The 20,541-nt window shown below is 50.2% G+C and overlaps 3 protein-coding genes across 3 annotated transcripts in view; 2 read left to right on the plus strand and 1 right to left on the minus strand.

Annotated features, from left to right (window-relative positions):
• Positions 1-1,787: 1,787 nt before the first annotated feature.
• GTPBP2 (GTP binding protein 2) lies at positions 1,788-7,843 on the plus strand. Its single transcript, XM_010007240.1, has 11 exons — positions 1,788-1,811; positions 2,454-2,638; positions 2,936-3,044; positions 3,588-3,785; positions 4,084-4,258; positions 4,902-5,121; positions 5,561-5,696; positions 6,066-6,124; positions 6,616-6,787; positions 7,058-7,222; positions 7,646-7,843. Exons 2-11 carry the CDS (start codon positions 2,505-2,507, stop codon positions 7,841-7,843), a joined length of 1,566 nt encoding a protein of 521 aa, XP_010005542.1. The 5' UTR covers positions 1,788-1,811; positions 2,454-2,504.
• A 4,217-nt stretch (positions 7,844-12,060) lies between these two features.
• POLH (polymerase (DNA directed), eta) lies at positions 12,061-20,437 on the minus strand. Its single transcript, XM_010007250.1, has 8 exons — positions 20,404-20,437; positions 20,032-20,201; positions 16,736-16,839; positions 15,659-15,778; positions 14,915-15,038; positions 14,175-14,240; positions 13,318-13,481; positions 12,061-12,916 (listed from the first exon to the last, which is right to left on the minus strand). The coding sequence occupies exons 1-8, from the start codon at positions 20,435-20,437 to the stop codon at positions 12,061-12,063; spliced, it is 1,638 nt and encodes a 545-aa protein (XP_010005552.1).
• A 39-nt stretch (positions 20,438-20,476) lies between these two features.
• XPO5 (exportin 5) overlaps positions 20,477-20,541 on the plus strand; it is a 29,313-nt gene continuing 29,248 nt past the window's right edge. Inside the window, exon 1 of the mRNA XM_010007253.1 lies at positions 20,477-20,515. Coding sequence (XP_010005555.1) covers positions 20,477-20,515 — 39 coding nt within the window. The remainder of the gene's footprint in view (positions 20,516-20,541) is intronic.

The raw sequence follows: 20,541 nt of genomic DNA on the forward strand, positions 1-20,541 counted from the left end.
GGGCTGTGCCCCCAGTGCCAGCGAGCTCCCTGCCTGGTCCCCCAGCCCAAGTCCCTTGGTAGTGTCTTCCTGCCTGGCGTCCCTCTGTGGGGGCTTTGCTGCCTGGGGACTAAAGAGCTTCGGAAATCAAGCTTTGCTCCACTCGTAGTTCCGAGCCGCCTGTTGGCATCTCTCCCCGAGAGCCGATCTGGTGGGTGTAAGCCCCTTTCCAGCTGCCACACTCGAGTGACTCCCTTCCCAGGTAGTCTGGCAAATACCTTCTTGCGTGGAGATGCAGATGGTGCTGACAGAGTGTGAAGCCCTGTAAGGCTGCCGCTGCCGGGAGCAGGACGTTGCCCCGGAGTCAATTGCTTGGCCCCACTCCGTGAGCTTTCTGTAAAACACAGAAGAGCCTGTGCTGGGAGGGAGCCATTCCTCCACAAGGCAGGGTTATGACTCTTGGCAAGAAGGGAAACCAGCACTTTGTCGCTGTTAGATCTTCTCCGTGGGCAGGATTGTCCCCTGCAGCCGCGGTTGCATTTTTGTTCCTTTCAGCTGGAGGCTGGACAGCCCCCTGTGGTTTCAGCACCGCTTCCTGTCCTTGGCTACACTGTGCAGTATGTGGCCCAGCAAGTCTAGGCTTGTTGCTTTTCTGGTCTCAGTTGCCTGCGAAGAGACCCACACCCGTATTTAGAGGACAGCACAGTATGTGAATGTAGTGTTTTTCTTAGAGCTGGAAAGCTGGTAGATGCTAAGAGGAAAACCTTCTGCAAGTATGCCTCTTTCACTGCACAGCTGCACTGCCCGAGAGCTGATCTGACAATTCAGAACTTTCCTCTGTTGGTTTTTTGCCACCATAAGCACCGCTGTGGTTAGGAGCTGAGCTAGAAGGCAAGAAGAAGGCTGTTGCCTCTTCTGACATGCAAATTGGTGTCCAGAGGAAAAGGAAGTGCTTAGGCAGTCGGCTTAATCTGCCAGAGTATTTAGCTTCCTGCAGGCTCCAGCCCTTTCTCAGTGCTCTTGAGGCCAAATCAGTAGGAATGTTACTTCAGTATTCACTGTGCATTCTGTTCAGAAGCTGGAGCCTGTCGTAGTTGGAGTGGGCTTGATGAATACCTGAGGCTTTCTGGTTTGGGCTATGACAATCCCAGGCCAAACTTCCAGGCAAGTGTACAGCTTGCTGTACTTCAAATAAGTTAGTAGCTTGCTTTCTTACATTTGTAGTCCTCTCTTGCAGAGAGAAGCTACACAAGGATATGAGGAGCAATCAATGAAAAAATAATAGAGGGAGGGTATCAGTGTGCAAGAGAGGAGACACTGAGTTTTCTTCCCAGTCCCCTGTTTCTGTGCATGTTGAATAAGTGGAAGCTGCTGGTGGGAGTGGAATACTGTAGGTGGGCAGCAGTGTGGGTCATGCATCGTTGAGAGGGAAGACTTAATCATCTGCTGGTCTGTGCCTTTTTGAAACTGGAACTCCCATTCTGTGACTGTTAGACTAGCCCTATTCTTTGCTGGTAGTAAAAATAAAATCCCCCCAAAGCAGTATTATCCTCTGTGTCACTCTGTTTTATTCTCTAGTTTTTGTCATGTGGTATGCAAACAGCAGGAACAAACCTGAAGTAAGTTCCAGTTAAATGCAGGAATGAATGGCCAAGAGGCTGTGACCTCACACAGCATGTTTCTGCAGTTTTCCCCCTCTCTGAAACTGTCAGCACAAACTGCAGAGCATCTGGACAGGTGATGCCTACAGAAGTCCTTGCTGACATAGTATCTGACCTTTCTGTTTTGTTTCATTCTCTGACCAGGCAGAAGATGGGAACATCGAGTACAAGGTGAGCCATTTGAGGTTGCAGAAGGAGGTCTTCCTCATAGAGGGTTATTTTGCAGTGAGTAACTTCACCAAAGACAGTGTATGGGGAACATGTCCAGGGAAGGGACAGAAAAGTGGACTTTGTACTAACGAGCTATAAGTCATCTTCTGTGTCTGTGACTAGCAGTAACCAGTACACTGAGCTGGAAGAGTTTGGTCTCAGTACTCGTTTTTAGAAAACTGCTTTAGGAGATGAGATCCACCATGGTTTTCCTGAAATCCTCTTCCTTTTGAGAGAGCTGCAGATGTTCCTTATAATAATTTGACACTTCCTTGTGGCTCTTTTACCATTTTCACTTACTTGACTCCTGTGTCACTGGTAGGTCCAACAGTGCCGCCTTTAACCCCTCAGCAGGCAGGGTGCAGATCTCTTTGCCAAGATGTGGTAAAGTGCTGCTACCATATGTATGTGCCTTTGTGAAACCCTTTCTTTCTTCCCTGTCCTGAGACTTGTGTGCAGACACTAACATGGGCTGTGTTTTCCGGAGGTGGGTCAGAGCTGGAGGCATTACTTACTGGTGTCAGGTTAGAGAGCTGCTGGCTTGGGCAGCAGGATTCCCTCTGCATCCAGGCTGTGACTGTAGCTACTCCCTCCGTTCAACAGCTGAAGCTCGTGAACCCCTCGCAATACCGCTTTGAGCACCTGGTGACGCAGATGAAGTGGCGGCTGCAGGAGGGCCGAGGCGAGGCCGTCTATCAGATCGGCGTGGAGGACAACGGGCTGCTGGTGGGCCTCTCGGAGGAGGAGATGCGCGCCTCGCTCAAGACGCTGCGCCGCATGGCAGAGAAGTACGTGCTCTCTTCTATCTGCAGGGCCCACAGGCATAAACAGGCTCCAGGAGAGAGGCTCAGCCCCAGGAGTCCCCTGAGAAGCTGGTGGCTCCATTCTGCGAAGTCCCTGTATGACTGAAAGGCCCTCATCATGAGGCTCTGGAAATACAAAGGCAGTGATAAGGTTTTTGACTGGGGGCTCCTTCCTGGCTGTTCCCAGCTTTCATTTCATTCACTTTGCCAGCTGTGATTCTAGAGGTATGAGAGCTGCCGAGTACCAGTGTGTCTGACTCCTTCTTTTCCTGTGTGTGGCAGGGTTGGGGCTGACATCACGGTACTGCGGGAGAGGGAGGTCGATTACGACAGCGACGTTCCAAGGAAGATCACAGAGGTGCTTGTCCGAAAGGTGCCTGACAACCAGCAGGTAGGGACCTGCAGCTTGGCCATCCTCTCCTGCCGGGCAGTTAGAGACTTCATACAGGCACCTTCCTTTTTGGATGGGAGCCCAAACCCTAGAGGCACTGTGTCATGGTTTGGCCCATTGCAGATCCTATAAAGAGCTGCCAGAGGGAGGCTTGATGATAATGCTTTTTATCTCCAAGATAGTGGTTGAGCAGATACCAGTAAGAGAGATTGTCTGGGATCAGAGGTGAGAAATAATTTCACTTCTACAGCAACAGTTCTGATGCAGGCCAGTGTGCAAACAAGGAAGGGTTTAGAGTTCCTGCTGCAGCAAATGATTTTTTTGTGGTATCAAAGCCTCCTGTGTGACATCACAACTCTGGAGAGTGTATCTGGAGAGTGTGGTTTGCTGGAATCAAGAGCAGAATCTGAGCAAGATTACACTGCACAGTGTCCATTGTGGAGGGAAGCTCTCTGAGGCCCATCTCCATTGTCATGTAGAGTTCATACACACCCAGCACAGCAGTGGTTAAGCTTAATGATTTCTCTGTTCTTCTTCCTGAAGTTCTTAGACCTGCGAGTAGCTGTGCTGGGGAATGTGGATTCAGGGAAGTCAACCCTCCTGGGTGTCCTAACACAAGGAGAGCTAGACAACGGACGAGGCAGAGCGCGCCTCAACCTCTTCCGTCATCTCCATGAAATTCAATCAGGAAGAACATCAAGCATCAGCTTTGAGATCCTTGGCTTCAACAGCAAAGGAGAGGTGAGGGAGTGCGCTCTGGGTTCAGAAAGCTAGGAAGATGGGAGTCTACCTACCTAGTATAGGACTGCCCTCTTATTACAACTGTCAGTGGGACATAAGGGAAGAGAAGTGGCACAGCTCTGTGTCCCTTTAGCTGAACCTGAGTGCTACTTCTCTATTTGCAACAGGCATCATAGCTTTCATCCATGGTGAATGATTGCTCCTCAGTAATTTTGAGGTCAAAGTGGATAGATAAGAGCAGGGTTTTCTTCATTTGCCTGGGGGGCTCCTTCTCTCACCAAGTCCTTATGTTCCTCAGGTGGTAAATTACAGTGACTCCCGAACAGCAGAAGAGATCTGTGAGAGTTCATCCAAAATGATCACTTTCATTGACCTGGCTGGCCACCACAAGTATCTGAAAACAACCATCTTTGGCCTTACCAGCTACTGCCCAGACTTTGCTATGCTGGTGGTTAGTGCCAACACTGGCATTGGTGAGTGTTGCTCTGCCTGCATGCGTTGACAGCAATGTGTGAAGAGAAATGGAGAATAGTGGGGTGGGTCCTTGTTAGCTGGGGATGGTTGTCAGAAAAAAAATATTAGTCTGGAAGCCTCTACTGATTTCTTGTAAGCCAGTGCCTGGGAGGGGAGCAGAGCTGGGATCCTCTTACCAGCTGTAGATCGCATTAATCTGTACCCTGGACAGAGAGGCTTTGTTTGAAATTTGAGGCTGTATTTGTCAGGAAAAAAAACCCACAACAAAACAACTTTGACATAGTCTTAGGGTTGCAGAATCCTGAAGCCCTGTAAAAAGGCAGCTGGAGTTCTCTCACATTTTTCCTTGACATTTTTGTGGCTGTTTTCTGTCAAACTCTAGCCTGAGAATGAAAGCTACCGCATCTTTCTGAAGCATACAGATCTGCCACAAAAATTCTTGGCAGTTTTTATTTTTCTGGATTGCTGTTTGGTTTTGTTAAAAATAAAAATTTTACTTTTTCATTGCCTGGTGAATTAAGTAGTTAGGATGACACCTCTAGAGTGGGCCTGTGGGAGAGCCAGGAGACATAGCTATCCCATAAACAAGCAACAGTGGCTTGTGACTGCTACTGAACCTACACTCTCATTTGCTTCATGCAGCAGGCACCACGCGAGAGCACTTGGGTTTGGCCATGGCCCTCAAGGTCCCCTTCTTCATTGTCATCAGCAAAGTTGACTTGTGTTCAAAAGCCACTGTGGAACGGACAGTGAAGCAGCTGGAGCGAATCCTGAAGCAGCCAGGCTGCAACAAGCTCCCCCTCCTTGTGAACTCAGATGATGATGCTGTTACAGCAGCTCAGCAGTTTGCACAGTCTCCCAAGTAAGGGACAATTTCTTTTGTCTGTTGGGAATGGGGAGTTCAGAGTGGGCTGCTGTGCAGAGCTTGGGTAGGGTGACCACAGAGAAGGCAACTGCATCTTGAAAATCTTGGCTTGTCATCAAGTTTCCTACCTTTGCATCCTCTAGGAAGGCATTTTCCTCTCCCAGGCCTTTTTACTGGGCTCTGGGAGCAGAAGGCATCTGAGGCTACACTAGAGTTACTCATCCATGACAGAAGTGTGGGTTGGCAGGGGATTGATGCCTCAACCAACCACTGAGGCAGGGGTTACTATAGACTTGTACCTAGCCCATGTGTCCTCTTGCCATTTATCACTGTAGTCTCTTGTCAGCTTGCCAGACTCAGTAGATTCAGCATCCCAGCCACTTTCTGCAGCTGCACTTTGGCCTTCTGCTTATTCCTGTCTGTTTGTGTCTGACAGCATCACCCCAATCTTCACACTGTCCAGCGTTTCTGGGGAGAACCTGGATCTCTTAAAAGTCTTCCTCAACATCCTCCCTCCACTAACCAACAGTAAAGAGCAGGAAGAACTAATGCAGCAACTCACAGAGTTTCAGGTGTGTAAGGATAGTTTGGTTCCAGTTCTGGTATTGCACTCATTGCTGTGACATATGACAAACATCTGGGAGCTCTGGACACCATGGTGAACTCCTGGACTGTCAGGAAGCATTAAAGGAAGGACTGACTCCTTGGAAAAAAGCCTGTTAGGCTGTTTTTATCCTGAGATGTACATCTCATGGTTGCCATTTAAAAGGCAGAGGTTCCTCTAATGTGAAGGCAATGGGCGCTGGTTAAAGCTCAGAGATGGTGTCTGGTGACCTGAAAAGAGCTCACCTCCCTCCACGCAAGGGGTGGGCACTGTGTTCTCTTTCTGGAATGCTGTTTCACAGCTATCTGAGCAGCTTGTTCTTGTTGCCTTTCTGCAGGTTGATGAAATTTATACTGTGCCAGAGGTGGGGACTGTTGTGGGAGGAACTCTGTCAAGGTAAGTGAGGTCAGGCAGACAAAAGTGGGTGTGGAAATGGTTCCTAGAGCTTCCACAAGGTTAGAGTCACCCACTGCAGGTGGAAGCAGTGTGAGTCTCAGTCCTGACTGCTGCCAGGTGACTGAGCCAAGTGAGGGTAAAGCCCTACAGGGTGTTGGGAGGTGCTGTGAGCAGACCATTGGTCATGTTTGGCCATCAGCACATCCATGCAAAAACAGGTGTTGGCTGGAGTGTCTCCAGCAGAACCATCACAGGGTGGCAGAGCATTGAGCCCCTGTCTGGGGGATACTTGGTATTCTTAGGACTGATAATGTGGCTTTTGCTCCTACTGTAGGAAATCCCCTTTTCCACCAGCTTTACCCCTGTGTTAGTCTCAGGTAGGAGTCCAAGGACACGCACCTCCTTGGCCCTGGGGAGCTTGTGCAGGTTAATCTTGGAGGGTGAAATTTCTTCCTTGTCTCCTGATGAACTCTATCCGCTCTTCTGGGCAGTGGGATCTGTCGAGAAGGGGAGAACCTGGTGGTTGGTCCGACTGACGATGGGAAGTTCCTCCGCCTGAAAGTGTGCAGCATCCAGCGCAACCGCTCGGCCTGCCGCGTGCTGCGGGCCGGGCAGGCAGCCACGCTGGCCCTGGGGCCCTTTGACCGCTCCCTGCTGCGGAAGGTGGGTCTTGCTTCTAACAGGCTCCTCTTGGGTCCAGCGAGCAGGACTTTGCTGGAGATCCCTATTGGTAGGGTGGGAATGAGGTAGAGCTGTTGGCAAGGAACTTGCTGAAAGGGAAGGAAATTACCAGACTGTGAAGAAAGATGAATGTAGGGTTGAGAATGGGATGCAAGCCCAAATCCTGAAGTGGAAATGTGTTTGTGATTTTGGATACTGTTCAGAAGCAAGGGGGCTGGCCCTGACTGGCTGAAACTTTGGGTTATTGTGCAGGGCATGGTCATGGTGAGCCCAGAAATGAACCCCACCATCTGCTCCGTGTTTGAAGCTGAGATTGTGCTGTTGTTCCATGCCACGACTTTCCGAAAGGGGTTTCAGGTGACGGTGCACGTAGGAAATGTGCGACAGACTGCTATAGTAGAGAAGATCCATGGAAAGGTAGGCATGCAAGGGAAGAGGAGAAAGACAGACCTCCCTGGGGGGCTTGTTGGGATTCCACTATGCCTCCTAGTAAAGCTAGGGCTACTGGTATCTTCAGTAGCTCTGTCCCTTCCTGGGAGCACACTCCACCCCTTTATGCTTGCCTATTTGATTTTCTTCCCAACATGTTAAGGAATTCCCTCCTCACAAAACAAGCCACATGATGGACTACAGCCAGACTGTGAAGGGAGATGAATTCTCCATTCTCCAGAGCTTGTGTGTTCCTGTCTCTTTATTATGAATACAATGATGGGAAGGGCTCAAGCCATGAATTCTGAGGGAGGCAGCCTGCACATTTAGCTCTTCTTAACTTCCACGCGCACTTCCCTTGCATGCATTGGTATGGTAGATGAGTCTAAACTCTCCCCTTTTTCTCTTCAGGACAAGCTGCGGACAGGAGAGAAGGCAGTTGTCCGTTTCAGGTTCATTAAGCATCCTGAATACTTGAAGATCGGAGCCAAACTGCTTTTCCGTGAAGGAGTCACCAAAGGCATTGGCCATGTCACTGATCTCCAAGCCATCACCACCAAAGAAAATGGCCTGGAGGAGTCCCTGGGGCCTGGACAGCTGAGCTTCTGACTACCACTAGATCAGAGAGATCTCCATTCACCAGCAACCGGGGAGAAGGATGAAAGCTCTCATGGCTCTCTGAGTAATGCCTGGAGCTGCTGCTGTCCCGTTCTGGTGTGGGTATCCCTCCTCCACACTGTGAGATGGAGCCTGAGAGAGTTTCTTGCATTCAGTGCCGTACATGGGGCAAGTTAAGCATGCTCTCCACATCGCGTGCTGCTCTTGTTACCCTGCCCTCCTTCAGAATAGATCAGAGGCAGACCTGGGCAGACAAGTTCTGGCTTTGTTTACTGTTTGAAAATCACTGGTTGGGAGGTGCAGAACCCTTGAAGACCAGCATGGAAGTTTTTCCATCTCTGATACAAGATCTGGTCCCATTTCTGCTCTTTGAGCACTGGGTTGATAATCCTCTCTTGAGTCATCCTGCAGCCCATCCCTCTGGGCAGGGGATGGAAGAGGCCCCGCTGCAGGGGCCTGGTTGAACCTCTCAAAATGTGTTCAGGACACTTTTAAACCGTTTTAATCTTGGTTGGCTTTAATCTGCTGTGTGTCTGTTTGTGTGTTGGTTTTGCATTACTCCAATCTGAGTGTCTTACTGTTGGACGAGTATCCTATTCCCCACTCACACGTACACGCTCCTTCAGCATCTTGCTTTCTGACTCCAGGAAGCTGTGGCTGCTCCAAGTGGCCGAGCCCTCCGACATGACGGCATGAAGGCAGAGTTTGGACTTGCATCTGTTCCTTGCAGCAGCTGGGCAGGAGGCCATTCTGTGGGGCAGAGCGGGGCCTGGGCCTGTGTCTGTGCTGGCACGTGCAGGTTGTCTCCGTGGATGTTTGGCTGCAGCTGTCACCTGCATGTCAGCAGCAGTGTTTTGCAGTGGGCTCCCTGGTGTGGCTATTCCAGGGCCCAGCCCACCTTGCTCCTCACATGTTTGCCTTCATGTGTGAGAAGGGCAGGCTGTGGTACTAACAGAACCAGGGGACTTAGATGTGATTTGACAGTGGCGTCTTTTTATTTCTGTTTCTCCTCAAGAAAGACTTATTTTCTTTCCCTTGCCACTGGAGTTTGTTGGTAGAGGAAAGCTGGTGTTGCCAGCAAAGGACTTTGTGCACAAAGAGTTAAGCACATTTGTCTCCCACTCGATGTTGTGCAGCTCTCCTGTGTGACCATTGCTCCAGGCTACTCACAGCCTGGGGGGCACAGCAGGGGCTGTATAGCTGTACATAGGCTTTTGGTTGTATCATTGACTGTTAGACCATATGTGTCAGCTGTGAGCAACAGGCCTTCAGCCAGCCGTCTCATGGTGTGGTGGCCTGCCAGCCCTGACGGAAGAGAAAGGCAAGGGTCTGTGATAGCACTTGGACACCCAAACAGCCCTTCTACCATCCTGAGAGCGAGTTCTGGGCTGCTGGCTGCTGAGCAGCCTGTGCTGATCTGAGGATGTGAGGTAGTTGGTGAAATGGTGGTATATGAAGGGATCCAGAGGCAGCTCCAGAGTGATCTGTCCCTTGGGGGAAGCACTGGCCGAGCTGAAAACTCTGCTTCTTCCCCACCAGCCCACCAGGGAGACAGGAGCTCTTTCTTCCCTTCCTGGCAGTGGTCTGGATTTTATGGTGATGTGGTCTTTCACCCATGCCTTGCAAGAGGGGCAGGCCCCAGCTACCAGCAGGTTCTTCCCTTCAGTGCTAGTGGGTCACAAAGAAAGCTGCCTGAGGGGTGGAGGGGATACCAGCTGTTTACAGCAGTCCTGGTGTTTTCTGCCCCAAAGCAGGCATGGGATGTTGTGACCTCCTCTGAAACAGCTGAAGTCAGTCTCACCTCATCCCTGCCATCTGTGGCATGACTGTTCTTGGTGCCATGCTCTTCATAATTGCTGTTTTGTTGTCTTGAATTTTTCTAATGCTGGGGTTTGTCCCTGTTCCCGAAGCATCTATATATAAATGTACAGAATAAAGATGTTTTATTGAGCTTGCTGGCTGAGTTGTAGAGCGAGTGAGGGTGAAGCTGAACTCTTGCTCTGCTGCCCTTGAAGCTGGGTCATGGTTGGAAAGGGCTGCCCTTCACCGCTTCCTAAGCTTCCTGCATTCAGCCCTATAAATACCTCCGTGTGGTGTGGAAGGAATGCAGCCACGCTGCTGTTTACAACCGGGCTCTCCCAGCTTATCTGAGTGAGCCTGGGTGTGCAGCCTGGGGTGACAGGCAGCCACGTCACCCTGAGCAAAGCACTTTAGTCTGTTGTGGGCAGAACAGGCTGCGGCAAGTGCTTCCTCGCAGCCACAAATTCCCCCAGAGCCTAATTAAAGGGATGTTTTCTAGGGCACACATTTAATCAGTGGTTTGTTATTTTAAAATAGCTTTGACCTTATCAAGAGGCTTGCAACTGCCTTCTCTCCATGAGAACAGGTTGTTCCCTTGGGACAAGCAGTGCCAGAAGTGCTTCCCTTAGGAGGCAGCTTGTGTCACTGAAGGGATTCACCTGTTCTCAACTTGTTTTTGTGTCAGGTAGTGGCATCGGCAGAGTCTGGTCCTGCCAGACATTTAGGAAATGAGACGTGCTGCTGTCACCGGAGCGTGAGGCAACCCTGCCAGACTGGTTACTGTTTCTCTTTACATGAGGACGTTGGGAAACCTGTCACTTTGCATTGTGAGGACTGTCATTAATGGGAGTGACTCCTTAATTCCTTCCTCTGCTGAGTGCCAGGAGAGCTGCACGTACCAAAACAAGCTGCTTCTGCTTCCTGAAATCTTACGACTGCGTTGTAAAGTTAGGCCCCTGTAAAGTAGCAGTAAAGTAGCAACTTCCCAGCACAGACTGTCTGCTGGAAGAGCAGCTCAGCAGCTCCAAGTAGGATGGTACAGTTCAGAAAAGAGGGCGAAACAGCACACGCAAATACAGCTTTACTTTGCGTCTTTAGCTGCCGTCTGAAGGCTCTTTTCCCCCTGCCCAGGGAGGGGAAGCCCGCGGCTGACGAAACTCGCTGCAAGTGTTCCCAAGCCCCACCCAGCGCCTTGACGTGGCTCGCTCCTTCCCCCCGCCCGAGGAACCGACTTCAAGTTATTTTGACAGCAGCACTGCTGGAAGAGGAGGGCGGGCTGCAGGCAGCTAGTGGTATAGCACGGAGCTGAGTCCTGCCGGGCAGCTGAGAGCAAGCACGGCTCATGCCCTGCACTCCACTTCCCCCCCCCCACCTTGATATTCCGCTTTGTTGGCTCTGCTGTAATTTGTGGAGCGCTGGGGCAGCCACTCTGCTGTGAACTGTGGCCCAGAGAATAATTTGGCAGAGCACAGGCAAACAGATACCTCTCATCAACTTGTGTGTAGTATCACCAGAGTCTGGGAAGAAGAAAATATGGTTACACAGTCTTTCTGGAGGAAAGCTTTCACAGAGGGCTGTGTGACCCTGGCACCGTTCCCATCCCTTCCATAAGGACAGTCAACTGCTTATGTCTCAATAGCAGTTAACAGGAATTAGTGCTGAGATGTCAAAAAGCCCACCAAAAGGTATGCAACTGCAGCTTCCTCAAACCTTTGACAGGAACAGTCTTTCTTGTGTTGTCTAGAGCTGGTCATAAGCATCACACAATGGACTGCTACAGAGGGAATTGCCAAACCATCTCTAACAAAAATCCTGACGGTGAGGGAAATAAAAATCAGCATCTTCCAGGTGGACAGGGAAGAGGAAATCACAAAGCTAAGCTACTATTCTAAGTACTAAGTTACACAGTAGGAGCAAGGCCTGCAAACGCAGTCAGAAAAGAATCACCATGAGGTGAAGGCTTCATATTAAGTGACTGGACATGGGTTCAAGCCTAGACTTGGCCAGCATTTCCCTGAGATAAGCCACTGTGCTTTCATCCCTGCTTTTACAGCAGGAACAGAAAGCTGTAGGAACAGAATTTCTGAGCAGTGATGCTATGGAAATACCCATGGCAGAAGGTGTAGGTGACAGTTCAGTGCAGCTTCTGGTAGCACCAAGCAGGCAAGAGGCAAGCTAGCTGCCACCAGCTCAACTGGGTATGTCCAGCATCATAAGCTATTCAGAGGCTCCAGTTTCTCAGACTTGGAGTAGAGATAATTTATTAGATTTTTCTGCATTAAAACCTGACAGGCAGTATAAAAACTTGTAATCATATCTAAAAACACTGATTCTCTAAAAACAATTATTATCTAAAAATACCGATTATCTAAAACCACTGATTATCTAAAAACTCCCAGAGTTGGGAGCTAAGGAGGTAAGCGCTTGAAGAAAAAATCTAAAGTTCTTGTCACACCCTCTCTGGGTCGTTTTGCACTAGATCCTGCTGGAGTCTTGGGCTTGCTCTTTGCCAAGGCAGGAGACCTGGAAGCTGCAGCCTTTGGGCTGGAAGCTGCTGCTGGAGCTGTAGGAGCACTGGGCTCCAGGAAAGAGCTTTGCAGCTCCAGAGCAAAGTGGTAGTCCATGTGCTCTGGGAACTCCCACACCAGTACCAGCTGCCCGCACTTCTCGCAGGGCTGATGGTTCCCTGGTGAGGTGGGCGGGAGTGGGGCAAGCTCAGGAGAAGGTGGCAAATTCTGCTCATTCCCCTCCATAGCTGGATCTAATTTCATAAGGGTCCTAGAGCTAGGTGGGGTCGAGGGTGTTTCTGTAGCATCAGAGAGAGACTTCTCATGGAGAAGCCTCTTGTAAGGAAAATCAGGACTCCTATCTCTGGGACTCTGCTTCACAGGAGACTCCAGGTCACACTGCAGAGAGGCAAGTCCAACACCATCACTCTCTTGGTGGTCTGGGGAGCTGGGACCAGGTGACTCTGCAGAGGTGGCAGCAGGCAGGCTGGTTGCTTCTGTTGTCTGTGACTGCTGCCTTTCTGATGCCTTTTGGAAGAACGACTCAATAGCATTAGCTGGCTTCTGCCTAAGTTCTTTGCTTGGGCTCCTGAAGAATTTGACCTTGGGCCTCCTAGAAGATGTGGTGTTTTGGCTGTTGGTGGCAGTTCCATCAGTCTGGGTATCACTTGTCAGGAAGGTGGCAATGCCTGCAGAGAGGGTGGCAGGCTCCGAGAACTTGCTTGCTGAAAGAAGCACTGATACGAGTGGTGGAGACCTGCAAAGGACACAACAACATCAGGTCAGACATCAGCCTGGGAAGCTACAAGTTTTTTGGGGTAAGACTTAAGGCAACATAAAATGTTCACAGAGAGATGATAGGGGAACTGCGATCCAGGTATCTGGCAAGGGGAGGGAGAGCTGTTTCCTCCAAAAAATGATTGCTACCTACAGAACAGAACCTTGCAGCTCCAGCTGATGTGGGGCCAGGAAGAGGCCAGGCTCTCACAGCCCTCCTGCTGCTAATGAGCAGATGCTGCTGCACTCCACTGTGTGTGCGCTGAGGAGCACTTTTCTTAACACTCTTGTTCCTTCCCATCAGGTCCCTGGCTTCACCCTGCACCTCCTCCAGCAGAAAAACCCATGTCAGGGACATGAACCACTTCCTCCCGCACTCACCAGGCCGCCTGGTGTGCCCCAGCCATGTTGCAGTTCTGGATGAGGGTGAAGGCATCACTGCACATCTTCTGAGCGTCATAGCGGGTCAGAGCACAAAAGCGTGACACCCGGGCGTCTCCTTGCATGTGGATGACCACCATCAGCTGCCTGGCCACTCGGTGGTTCTGCAGAGAGAAGAGGTAGCTGAGTTTCAAGTGACACCTGCAGGAAGGAGGGGGCAAGGCAGAGGAGATGGGCTGGCTGCCCAGAAACCTGAGCTATCAGCTACCATCACCCCACGATGATGCTGTGTGACAGATGGCAGCCTGTCCTTCCTGCTCTGATCTCCAGTGATGAGATACAGGATACCACGTGCTTGTACGCCACACAGGGTGGGAAGAAGTTAGTCCTTGCTTTCCTTCAAAAGCAGCTGTGCACCTTTTCTTGCCACCCCTGCAATCTATCTCCCCCTGGCCTGTTACAACCTCAAATTCCATGCAGATTTGAGCACACTGCTTCCCTCTCACAGCCCACAACACAGGCAGAGCTGCATTAGCAAAGGGCTTCCAAGGAAACAGTAGTGCAGTGGGATAAAGGTGTGGTGAGGGCTCTCAAGTCCCTGCATTCTAAAGCACAGGACAAGGACCATCCTTAGCCCTGCAGTGTTCTGGGGCAAAACCATCCCTCCTGACCAGGGTCCCACACACCCTTCTCCTTGGAGCACCTCAGCACACAGGCACACACCTGAGGGTGAGCAGATTTCTTCTCCCACCACACACCACCCTCAGCCTCCCACAGACAGCTGACAGTGTAGATACACTGCATGGCTTCCTAAAGGCCAGCAGGGAGAACGCTGTCCCTGTGCCTCTCCTCCTTACCTGGCTCCTGTCCTTGCTCAGTCTGGATTCCAGCTCCAAGGCCAGCTGCAGGAGCCAGTGTTGCACCTGGACAAAGGCAGCAATAATAAGACGGGTTGAGCCTCTGCCCAGGTTGGCACAGCACTGCCACCAGACCAGAGCAACACTCCACACACCAGGGAATGCTGGAGGGGGATCAGACTGAAACAGACAAGACTGTCACAAGGCCCTCTATCAGGGCTACTACTAGAGAAATGGGCCCAGGTGAGGTGGCAGTGCTGGAGGCAATGGATTGTAGATACCATACAAGTCCTGCAGTGTTACTACTAGACTTTGTCAAGTAATCTGTGTCCCCTGCCCTGGATCTCTCTTTGCATCTCCCTACAGCTCTGTGGGGACCTCCTCAGCTAACAGCTAAGGTGCATCCTCACTTTCTTTGGGCTAGTTACCTTCTTTCTAGCAACCAAGCCCTTGAGGCTTGGCACCATAAATACCTTTGGAACAGCACAGGCCCAGCTTTGCTCACGGAAAGTACATCTAGGCTAGACCTCTTTGTGCAGGAGTTCATCAGTGCATTTCTGTCAAATGGGGCCTTCCCTAATTTCTGGGGCACAAACCACCTCCTCCTGTTAAGTCCCTAGGCCAAGTTTCAGGGCACTGTGATGCAGAAAAGCAGTGTTTTGCAAACTAGTCTTATCTTTTAGTCTTCTCATCTTCTCCAGCACAAATGCCAAGCCTTTTGCTAGACAGGCTTCTCCTACCTCCTTCTGCGTGGCTAGGGCTGTCCTCCCAGGGAAGTTCTTGCTGCAGCCAATGGACTGGGGCAGGTGCCGGTTTTTGACAGGTTCCTCTTCAATTCCTCTGCACAAGTCATAAAGCCAGGACCTGAAAGCCACAGAGGAATCGTGAGGTGGAGACAGCCACAGAGAGGCAGGCATCACTGGGCAGCAAGTTGGCCTTCTGCTGAGCCATGCTTCCAGCTCTGTGCAATCCACGACTCTGCCTCATCCCCAGCCCCGCCATTGCAGCCACAGCTGAACAGGCAGGCTTCCTTCAGGCCACAACTGCCTGCCAGTGCAACCCCTCCACCCCTTCCCCTGAACTGGCAACAGTTCACCGGTCTGTAGGGCATCCCAGCTGCTGCTCTGGGCCCAGAAGTAGTGTTTCACGCTTCAGTCCAGCCTTGCAATTCCCTCTGGAATGAGACCGTCAAGCGTGCCTGCTTGCCAGCCTGCATGGAAGCCCTTCCACAGCTTGGCCACATCCTCAGACACTGTAGAGGAGGGCAGAGGAGCTGGCTGACAGTCAAAACATTATCCTGGAGAGGGTGTCCATGAGCAGGTGAGACTGGAAACTGGTTTGTGGGCCTGCCAGACCAATGCTTCTCAAAGATGTCACTGAAGTTTTAATCTCCAACCTTCCTAATCACAGCAGAACAACTTGAGACCAAAAGGAAGCCTCAGATCCTGCCAAGAGCCAAGTCATGGTGAGTGGTTTATCATTACCCAGTTTTGTCTCCAAAGTGAGTCCGGAGCTCTGTCTCACTAAACTGTGTCAGCTGCCCAATGTACTCCACTCCCAGGATGTCCGTGATGGCAGTGCCAAGCTTGCCTCCCAGGTTACGACTATGGCACAGCAACAAAGAAATACAGAGAAAGCAAATGAAGCACCACGTGGAGTTTATGCCAAGTCTTTATGCAGCAGCTGCCCCTAGCTCAGCTGTGCTAGCAGCAGTCAAAAAAAAGCAGGACAAAAGGGGGCACTTGCTGGTAGGTAATAGCTCTTCTGCTCAGAGTAGAAAGATGCAGAGGAACCAAAGTGGGAATGGCTCCTTGGGTCCCCCAGTTTCAATGCCTCTCCCTCAATCCCATCTTCAAAATATGATCCCAAACCATGCTCTGAAGAATGCCTCACATTCCCTGCCTCCTCCTGCACAGGACCCTTCCCCACACACTCCCCCCTCCATCCCTAGCAAGACACTGAAGGCAGAGAGCAGTACTCCAGGTCTGGAGAGCTGGACCAGGGATCCATTCTTCCAGAGTAGCAGCGCTGGTAACTCTTCCCTCCACCAGGAAAAATACTTGTGCAGTGTGGATGCAAACCATGTCTGCTCTCTGGGAGCACAGCTCTGTCACTCACACTGCAGCACAGCTGTGGCCTCCTGACCCCCCAGTTACTCCAGCTTACACCTATGCACCCCAGCAGTCACTGCAAGCACAGGTCCACTCTGGGAAAGCCTGCCCACAGGCATCCTTGTGGGCTCTTTCATTGTGACCCCTTCACTGGCAGGCCGAAGCTCCTCCTGAACTGTTGCACACAGCTGTGAGGGATTACTCACAGGTAGTATTTCCTCTCCCTTTCTTACAAGCATTTGATGAGCAGTTACTGTGGAGTTGAAAGCCTTTGCTGGCTGCTACAGAAGCAAGTCCCACAACAATGAAGACAAACAGCACTTTCATCATGATAAAAGCCTGGATTGCAGAAGCACAGTACCAGCATCTGGAATACACACTCCTGCCACAGAGCAGCGCAGATAGAGCCTCAGGCTGGGCAACAGCAGGCAGCAGCTGCCCAGTACTTACACGCTGCTTACAGGCAGTTGGCTGAAGAACTGCGGAACAAATCGCGAAGATACCAGTGTCTGCCGGTTGGGCTTGTTTAACCCACAGGCCAGTTTTGCCAGTGTCTGTAAGACAGAAAAGGGTGTAAACCCTGCTATTACAAACTTTGCACTGACATTATTGTGCCTCTCTACCTAATGGCTTCTGTTGTATCACCTCTAAGAGCTGCTGGGTGCTCAAAAGCACTTGCTGCTTTCAGACTTTTAGCTCTGCAAAGGCCTGGACTCCTGCTCCAGGCATCTTGGGGGATCATCATCTATCACTCGTTCTGGTTGGCTTAGTTTTCCATCAGGCAGGCATGCTAGAACTTCCTGATCATCCCCATAATCCTCCCCATGCTATTTCTCTCACTATGTCTTACTCCATCTTCTGAGTTTATCTCGCTTTTTGTCAATGCCACTATTTTAATCTTCTCTCTGCGAGGTCCACAGAAGCATAATGCTGCCAAAGGAAATCTGAAAAATACAGAATTAATAGCCTGGAAGGGATGTTTTCTTGCCTACCTCCTATAGAGCTTCCCCTCCCACTGTAATCTACCACAGGATCAAGAATACACTGACCAACTTGAAATACATATAATAAGGTGTTTGGGGCTTTTTAAACAAGTCTAATAATTTCCTCTTTCACTGTTTTATCACACATCCTATAACTAAGCAAAATTTCTTTCCTGCCTGTTGAGCTATGATCTTTATTAACAATCGGTTTTACAGGTTTACATACATTTTCACTCTTTTCTAGACAAAGTGTATCCCCTTCCTTCAATTTTTCATATCCAGTAATTTTCCAGTGTCCAATTACTGTTCTTGTTTCACCAGACTCTCCCAAGTTTACCCACACTGTTCATAAAGTGCCGCAAGCTGAACCAATTACTGAGACTTCATGGGGAGAAATGACTTAATTTTCTGACACCTTCTCTAATCTGCACGTGCTGGAACAGGATTTGCTACAGAAGCATTCATATTACTGACTCATCCTGTTGCTTGTCCACAATAACTCCAGGCTACTTCCTGACATACTGCAACTTAGCCAAAAGCCTGCTGGTTGCCTTTTTCCTACAAACCACAAAAACAGTCAGCAAGGAGCATAAGAAGCACTGCATGGTGATTTCAGACTGTATCTGAGTTTTTCCAAGCCTAGAATTTTCAGCTCCAATTTCATCTGGAACTCTCAGCCCAGGTCCTGAGCCCCATCTGTGCTTCACATCGCCCAGATTCCTACAGCTGTTCCCTAGCTATAGGTTTCAGTGAAAATACTGGCTCAGACAGATTCCCCCTCAGGATCCCATCCTAAACATCCCAGTTTGAGTGCAACTCACTGAACAAAATCATGATGGAAAACGACATTTTTTTTCAGCTGAATGCACATCCTTCAGATAACCTCAGTCGTGTTGTGTTTTGCCACAGGGCCACTATCAGCTCGTACAACTCAGGGTAAGGTGTGTTAAGAAACCTTACAGTCAACACCTCACATCTGCAGTTTCCCCTGTATGTTAAGCCACTTCTGCTGTGAAAGAGGGCAGCTAAATGAGTTTAGCACCTGTGTTTCTGGATAAAACCACACTGTTACCCTCCAGGTGCTTCCAAACAGCTCATTCAAATATTTGGTCTCATTTATCAGCTGGGTTCCTGGTCTACTCTGACAAGTTACCTCAGAAAAGTAGTTACTTAGAAAGAAAAGTCCCTCAGGAGAGTTTTCTTTTAAAAAAGGATGAACTTAAAGCAGGAAACCTCCACCATGAGTTTTAGGCAAGAGCAGCTATTGCAAGAGAATGTTTTTTACTGACACAAATTCCCAGTGACCTGGAGGAGGAAGAACACCAGTTTGGGCCACTGAGGTGACTCAGGTTGCTTTTCCTCTTTCTGGTCAGTCAATCTTCACCCCTGCTGGCTGTGCTCTGGGTGATGCTCAGCCAGGTGCTGCGAGCAGCCACAGGAGCACTTGGGGCATGACAGCAGCTGCAGAAACAAACGGACCTCGATGATGCAGCTCTACAAGAGGGTTTCCTGCTGGGAGAAATGCAGGGTGGGCTACTGACAGCACCTAGCACTCGTTTCAATCTTTGCAGCAAAGGTTTGTACCCACAAGAGCTGAATTGGCTGTGCAAGCACTGTAATGTTCAGCACAGCCACACATAGGCTATGGTAACCTCTGCGTTGTGCTTGCTGGTATAAACAGTGCTTCAGGGACAGCACAGTACAGCATCATTTCCTTACCTCTTAAAAAAAAAAAAAAAAAAGAAGGCTGGCATAGAAAATGGAAGCTGGGAGAAGCTGCTAGGGATAGCGAAGATGTTCTCTGCTATTCTTGATTGAAGAGAGCAGAAAGATAAAATTGAACATCCCTTCTACTGGAAATTTCTGCACCAGTGATCTTCTTCAGATCATTTCTGCCTCACTTTCTGCTCTCGCTTCAAGGTGAGCTGCTGCAGAACTAGCTCCAGTACCTGTGTACAGCCAGTAACTCTTACAGTTGTTTCTGCAGCAGTCTAAGATTACATTTATTCTTCTTTAGGTTCTAATACATCCATTTAGTCAGTATACTTCTCTTTTTTTTTTTTTTTTTTTTGTCAGAACCTCCATTTTTAAAGTCATACCTATACAGATGAGCCTCTTTTGCAAAGACTGAAACAAGTGCAAGTGCTAGGTGTTGTCAGTAACCCATCCTGCAGGAAATCCTCTTTTAGAGCTGCAGCATCAAAGTCCGTTTGTTTCTGCAGCTGCTGTCATGCCCCAAGAGCTCCTGTGGCTGCTCGCAGCAGCTGGCTGAGCATCACCCAGCACATGGCCAGCACACTGACCAGAAAGAGGAAAAGCAACCTGACTCACCTCAGTGCCCCAAACGGGTGTTCCTCCTCCCCCAGGTCACTGGGAATTTGTGCCAGTAAAAGCCATTCTCTGGTTACCATTCCAAAAGCCATTCCACTGTTGCCTAGAACTCAAAGTGGAGGTTTCCTGTAGAAAACTTTCAGGGGGGACTTAAAAACCTTTTCTTCCTGGTGAGCTAACTCATTACGGTGCACCCGGAATCCAGGCAGTAGGTTATTGAGTGCTGACTGCACAGGCCACATCTATGGGAAAAAACCTCTTCCCATTCCCAGATGTCTTCTAATTTCCCTGAAGGTGCTCACTCACACATGGCTGCATTCCCCACTCAGCTCATATTCCGTGGGAAACTTGGAAGAGTGCATGGCAGAGTGCCTGCAGCACATTCTGACTCTGCTGCTCAGAAGGAATCAGGCTGATGTGTCACACACGTACCTTGTTGTGCGAAATCCCAGCCGAACACCTGAACCCAGTGGCTGGTTCAACAGCCAGCCTTATTTCTTCCACAATGACTGCACCCATGGTCAGCTGCAGGTCAGGACAGTCGGGATTATCAAAAGACAGAGAGGCCAGCCACTCCTGAACGCCGCGTTGCCGCAGCTCCTCTAGAAAAGGGACCACAAGAGAATCAAAAAAACGCGGACCCCAGCAAGGGGAGCAGCAGCACTGCCCAGCCAACAGCCACACACTTCTGCACCCGTGTGCCAACTGCAAGGCGGAAAAGAGGGCACTTCAAAAGCCATTCCTTGGGAAAAACGCAGATCCCATTTACCCTGCTCTTGCTTCGGGGGAGATAAAGCAGCCCACCCACCCTCTCCCTCTGCCGACGTACGGGGAGCATCGCTGGGGGAGCAGGAGAGACAGCGCCGGGGGCCCGGGGATGGCAGCACCTTTCTGGCTGCTGTTGCGCGGCCTCAAAGCAAACCCGCTGGAGCCGCCCCGCCC

This window comes from Chaetura pelagica, unplaced genomic scaffold, assembly GCF_000747805.2.
Source record: "Chaetura pelagica isolate M959 unplaced genomic scaffold, ChaPel_1.0 scaffold511, whole genome shotgun sequence".
NCBI classification, from domain to species: domain Eukaryota; kingdom Metazoa; phylum Chordata; class Aves; order Apodiformes; family Apodidae; genus Chaetura; species Chaetura pelagica.